This window comes from Adiantum capillus-veneris, chromosome 12 (assembly GCF_014529385.1).
Source record: "Adiantum capillus-veneris isolate H3 chromosome 12, ASM1452938v2, whole genome shotgun sequence".
NCBI lineage: Eukaryota > Viridiplantae > Streptophyta > Polypodiopsida > Polypodiales > Pteridaceae > Adiantum > Adiantum capillus-veneris.
Window position 1 is genome coordinate 142,973,467 of NC_140942.1, and position 6,366 is coordinate 142,979,832.

General features: G+C 47.7%; 1 protein-coding gene across 1 annotated transcript; it reads right to left on the reverse strand.

The window, feature by feature from the left end:
• Positions 1-3,329: 3,329 nt before the first annotated feature.
• On the reverse strand, positions 3,330-6,146 carry LOC147446622 (uncharacterized). Its single transcript, XM_086526265.1, has 2 exons — positions 5,668-6,146; positions 3,330-4,989 (listed from the first exon to the last, which is right to left on the reverse strand). Exon 2 carries the CDS (start codon positions 4,862-4,864, stop codon positions 3,530-3,532), a length of 1,335 nt encoding a protein of 444 aa, XP_086382391.1. The 5' UTR covers positions 4,865-4,989; positions 5,668-6,146; the 3' UTR covers positions 3,330-3,529.
• Positions 6,147-6,366: the final 220 nt, after the last annotated feature.

Below are 6,366 nucleotides of genomic sequence, written 5' to 3' on the forward strand. Positions count from 1 at the left end.
GGCAAAATTTGAACAGTTTAGTCGACGACGTTCCTCTGATGCAGATCCCGTGGTGGCGGAACTCACTTACTTTGGCACGCTGCAAGAGATCTTGAGGATCGATTACAGAGGATTTTTTGTCGACTTGTTCGACGTGCAATGGTTCAAGATAATCATGGAGGGTCGAAACGCTACTGTGCGTAGAGGAGAGTCTGGTTTTCTTGAGGTGGATTCTACTAAGAAATGGACTGACCTAAGAGACACTTTCGTACTACCCGAGCATTGTGAACAAGTAAGTATATAAATAGTTAACATCCCCCTTTTACAAGTTATGTGCTTGAAAGCTCTCATGTAAGTTATGTGGCTCTGGCAGGTAGTATTTCATCCTACAAAGTCTACATCAAACTGGTGGTACGTCATAGAGGTAGCCCCTCGTAGTGCAAGGACGTATGAAGGCTACCATGTGCCAATCACAACGACATCAATGGAGGAGATCAGAGAAGATGCTCAATCAGAAGCCGCTGCGGTGGTGCCAGACGAGCATCAAGATGCTACTACTCTATATGGGGTGCATGCAGAGGAGCTACAAAATGAAACAGAGGATATGTGTTTAAACGGAGAGCTCTATATAGATATAGGAAGTTATGCTGAGTTATGCGAGGATGAGAGAGAGATCTCTTAAAGCCACAAATATTGTATTTGAACAATTTTGCTCCGTGCTGTAAAAGCTCTGGCTCTCTAAGTAGCTTCCATGGTGTGTAACGCTCTTTTCTACTCGCGCTCACATCTTTTGATTGAAAATTCTGAGTTTTCGACTTGCCTCTTCTATCACTCGATTCATTGCGTCATTGTATTTATATGCGTCATTACGTCATTGTATTTAATGGTCTTTGCGTCATTGTCTACTCTATTCATTCAATATTAAGTTTAAATATTCGTGTGTTTAATGCAGGTATGGATGATGAGGAGTTTCTTTCTTCTTTGTCACCGCAGCAGAGACAGTGGTACGTGGAGCGTCATCGCTCTGGCGCATCATCGCGCGTTCCTACACCATCTGCATCTCCCTCTCTTTCGGAGCATTCGGCGCGCTCTGAAGCTTCGGCGTCGACGAGACGAGCGTCACACTCGTCTAGACACCGGCGCTCTAGTGGTGGCGGTGGCGGTTGTTGTGGAGATTCCGCCACCGATGCCTCCACACCGCCTCGTGTTCGACGAGGCTCTTTACCCTCCCCTTCTTTGCCCGCCCCCACACCAGCCACAGCATCGCCATCTACGCCAGGTTTTGCACGGCTGACTGTTCCTAGAAGCTACACACCTCTACCTACTCCGCCAGGAGCCACCCCACTCGACACTCCTCGCTTCGGCGCCCAGACGCCGGTGGAGACACCTGACGTCCGTACCCCCATCGACACGCCGCTAGAGACCCCTGCCGGGACACCCAGGTTCACGCGTCACCGGCCAGAGGGCTTGCCTTACTCCGTCGACATCAGCGGCGGCATCATCATGGATGATGACGGCAAGAAGGTGATCTCGCGCATGCGTGGTCTTTGCTCTCAGCTGTTTAGACACTATATACTAAACAAATGGAGTGAAGTACCAAGTGATTTAAAAAACAGAGTCATCAGCATACTTCATGATGAGTTTCCCGTTCCAACACGGGATCAGCGCTTCAATGAAGACCTGATGAAGATTCGAATGCGCGAATACTGCAAACACAAGCGTTCCGAAGTGCAAAAAGCAATCAAGAATGGGTGGAGTAGGCCAGATTGGCTGGCCAAAGAAGATTGGAAGAATGCGAAGAAAGCAGCGCGCGAGAATCCCGACAAGTGGAAGCAACAAAAGGATGCAGCCAGAGCGCGAGTAGAGGCAGGGAGCTCGCACCACTTGGGGAGCGGTGGATGGGCATCATTTGAGGCCGATTTTGTAAGTCTTTTCACATTGCTCTTTATGCATGTTCGATAGTTTAGGGTTTATGAGTTTTTTAGTTCTAACATAATGAAATCTTTGTATGTTTTGATAGTGGTCGATGACAGGACGTGATCCCACACCGTACGAGCGCGAGTACGCAGGCAGGAAGGGCTTAAACGCCCTGATGGACATTCTCAGTTCTCGCGGCGGCATGGTTAGTATTAGGGTTTACTCTTTTTTATTTTTTGTATTGTTTTATAAATGTCGTTATATGTTTATATTTACTGAAAACTGTCTTATTGTCTTTTTTTGCAGAATCCGACAGATATGCCGCTTGGACGCGATGAGACGTCTGATTAGACGACGTCAGTTTAGCCGTAGCTAGATAGCATTAGTTTAGGGTTTCTCGTAGCTTATGTATCATGAGACGGATTTTATACGTCTTTTTGAACCATGTATATTATTACATTTGTCACCGCAATTCCTTTTGCCAATCAATTCTTTATGCCTATGATGTTGTACAATTGTCATTATTACATTTGCCAATCAATTCAGTTTGCCTATGATGTGTACAATTGTCAATTTTGCAAACAATGCGTCTTGTGGGTGACTATTTTGGGTCTATTATCTACCTTTGCACTTTTTTAAAAAACTGAATCAAGTACAATATGGTTGATGGGTGGCAGGGCATTGAATGCCCTGCCACCAAAAAAATATTCTCTCACGCGTCGCTATAAGCGTCGCTATAGGCGTCGCTATACTCTTCTGTGAGAGCGTCGCTATAGGCGTCGCTATGAGCGTCGCTATATAGCGACGCATATAGCGACGCTCTCGTAGCGACGCTGTTAGCGACGGTTTTAGCGACGTCGGGGGTTATAAAAACCCAGTGTATTTCCGTCGCTAACAGCGTCACAAGAGCACACAACCTCTTGTAGTGCATCTTGAGGAGGAAGAAGAGGAAGAAAGCGATGATGATTCTACAGGAGGTGATGGAGAGGAGGAAGAATCTCTAAATTTGTTTATTGATTTGAATACTATGGGTCTAAATATGGATCATAGTGCTTGTAGAAATCTTATACAAGATGAGAATTAAAAAAACTCTCCATTCTTTCACTTGGTGTAGTATATGATTAATTTGTAAATGTTTCGTTATGTACTTATGAATAGTATTTGTAATGGTTTTTTTGTGAGTTCCATGATTTATGTATAGAATTTTTAGAGTGAAAGAGAGATTAAGTGAAGTGAGCAAGCATTCTGGAGAGTGTAGGAGTTTTATTGGATTTAAATGGAAACCTGCAGGAGAGGGAGGGGGAAGGGGGTCCAGCTTGTCTTAGCGGTAATGTTTGCAAATAGGAACTGATGCTAATAACAACTAATCTAACAAAGTAAATAATGAGAGAGAGAGAGAGAGAGACTGCAGTGTAGCAAGGAAGTAAAGCTAACTTGTATTGATAGAATGAAATAAGAACTTGCACACTCTTCAACATAACAAAGGTGCCTTTATATACATTAGGCAAGGGGAGCCTTATTGGGTAAGTGCTAGGATGAAGGGACGTTGCCTACATTAGGGGGTGGGTGAGATGATTGAGGCACTGAGTGAGCACCGTTAATAGTGGTAAGATATTTCACAATATATACCCGATTAATAATGCCAAAGATCTGCCTCCCAATATTGCTGCAATCCATTGTAGTCGGTATCGTTAAGGCTATCCTGAATAATGCTACAGGAAGTGGCGCAGTTGCAGGACGAGCTGCCGCAGGCTGCGGGGATCAAACAGGTACTGTAGTGTCCAGCATCATATTCATGTATCCTCGGAGGGCTTAGAGTCATTGCATGGGCCATACATGAATTATTGCTAGCACTTGTACAGAAAAGCGAAGACCCGACGCCGGCCTGCTGCAGGTCGAACATATGATTGACGTCTACGATATTGACGGCACTACCATTGTCGTCAACTACACCCGCCTTCGCAGCAACGTCAGCTTCTGACCCCGAAAACGCTCGGCAGGCCGACAGCTGTTGCGCCTGCTTAATTGAGACAGGATTTGAGGTGGCTGACGAAGTTAGTACTGTAGTCGCGTCTGCGCCTGAGATTATACGGCCGGAGGCATTGAACTTAGAATCTGCACCAGTGCTAGCTGCTGCTATAGAATGGAATATTCCTGGCAGGGGCCCCTTCGCACCACCAATGCAGGCCTCGGCCAGTTGGGACGGGTCGGCAAGGGAAAATCCAGTAGCAGCAGCAGGCGAATGGGCGACTGCAGAATTCTTGAAGCGCTTCCTCCCGTTTCTGCTTAGAGGCCCGTTATGGGTTTTATTCAATTCGTACTGGTCATAGCCGTTCAACGCTGAGGGCAAAGCAGCCGCGTAGGCAGCGGCAGCAGCTTGAATAGATCGGGGGCTGCGATCAGGAGGGTGAGGAGCCAGAGAGATTGCTTGGGGAAAGTTCAGAAGGGCCGCTTTGCCTTTGAGTGTAAAGGCAGCCACATCGTAAGCACGGGCCGCCATTTCTGGCGTGGGGAAAGAGCCCAGCCAAATGCGCGTCTTTTTCTTGGGCTCCCGGATTTCTGACACCCATTTGCCCCAGCTTCGCTGCCTCACGCCTCTGTACAAAATTGTTGCCCCTCTTCCAGCCCGCCCTGTACCAGTACTAGTGCTGCTGCTGCTGCTTTTGCTGTGGATGTCACTTTGCTGCTCCAAATTACCCTCTTGATCTGCCGCGGAGTAGCGAGGAGCTTGTAGTTTACTGTTGCTGCTCCCTCGACCTGCCTCTAGGGTTCCGTTGCCGTTACCAATTCCTGGCTGCAGGTACCTGTGCTGATCGTTATTGAAGCTTGATGGAGGAGGCACTGCAATTTGGTGGTGGGTGGGGACTGCACGTTGGACGTGCAGCATCATACAATTCCAAAGGCAATCTTCATCGCGATCTGGTGATAGGTCGAGCGCAGGCGCCCAATATGAGCTGATTCCCTCCATTGGAGTTATTCCTTATCACATGATATGAGCACTGAAAGCGTTGCGTCCATGCCCATGGAGGGGAGACCAGCACAAGACTTTCTGCTGGGGGATATTGGCATGGGAACCCACATGAACAGGCCTGCCTGCATTCGTTGACTGATGAAATTCGGACCAGGCTTATAAAAGTTTATTTTTTAATGCAGGGGATATGGACTGGAGACTGGACGAGTACTTATTTAGAGCTGAGTCGTGCCCAGGGGGAGCGAGGGGAGTAGGGGGAGGATGTTTACCATTCTATGAAAATCCTAAAATGAATGCACGAAACATACTTATCACTTTGAAAAACGAGGGGCTAAGCGAAGGTTACGGGAGATCTGTTTCGTTCTTCATGGTAGGGCTTCTGAGCCAATGAGAACAAGCTGGCATGTGCAGTCATCTTTTCTGTGCTTGCGGAACGAAACTGGGTGCGACCCTGTGCATCCCCCTTCCCCCAATGTTGCTAGTCGTGATGGGCCTACGTAGTTCAGTCGAGGCGGCCGAGGCGCGTACTGGTGCAGAGAGACACCATGACCACCCCCAGTGGTCCCTAGACTGGCAATATTTTATGGAATTGCGGTCGCGACTTCACAGTCACTTTACAAAATTAACATTTCCGAACTCCAGAGTGAGAAAGTGTGTCGAAGCCTGAACGGCCCTGAACGTGTTTAAGAACTTTAAGGTGACCTTGTACTGTGTCTATGTGCGAGAGAGACCCAGAGAGAGAGAGAGAGAGAGAGAGAGAGAGAGATAACTCATAAATAGAGAGAGATTATCGTGTGCACCTCTTTTTATCCACCGAAATCAAGCAGGCAGAGTAGAGTCCGTTCGCTGCTGGCTTCATTCCACCGGCCATAACAGCACCAGCCGTTGGCCCGTTGGCCTCTAATTAGGAGGAGATAAGCATTTCGCAGCGCCGGCCAGCAATCACGAGTCATATTGGCGTGCGTGTGAAAGGAAGGCCCAGGGACTCGACAGGGAGATATAGAGAAGACGTCTCCTGAGTCTGCTGCAGCGGAGGGGGGTGCATTTCGCCCACTCTCCAATCGTGCGAGTGTGCGCGAGAGTTTTGGGCATGCACAGAAACTCTCTCTCTCTCTCTCTCTCTCTCTCTCTCGTAGCTCGTAGCTCGTTTAGCATCAAACTGGACACCAGTATTAGTGATGAAGTGAACCAACTCCTAAAATGAGGAGAGCGTGTGGATCAGAGAGAGAGAGAGAGAGAGAGAGAGAGAGAGAGAGCAGGGAAGATCATAATATGAGACCCTCGGGCCTCCGCCCTCGGCCTCCATCCACAGACTAGGCTATGAGATAAAAGTTTATAAAGCCAAATAACCATGTAAAAGACAAGACGGTACGCTAACGTCTTGAAGCGAGGAGCTACGTTCATGCACTCTAAACTCTCTAAAGTTTAATTATCCCAAGAGTCGGGATGATTTGATAGGTGGCTTATCTCCAACCATGGATGGGCGTCGGTGATTTTAA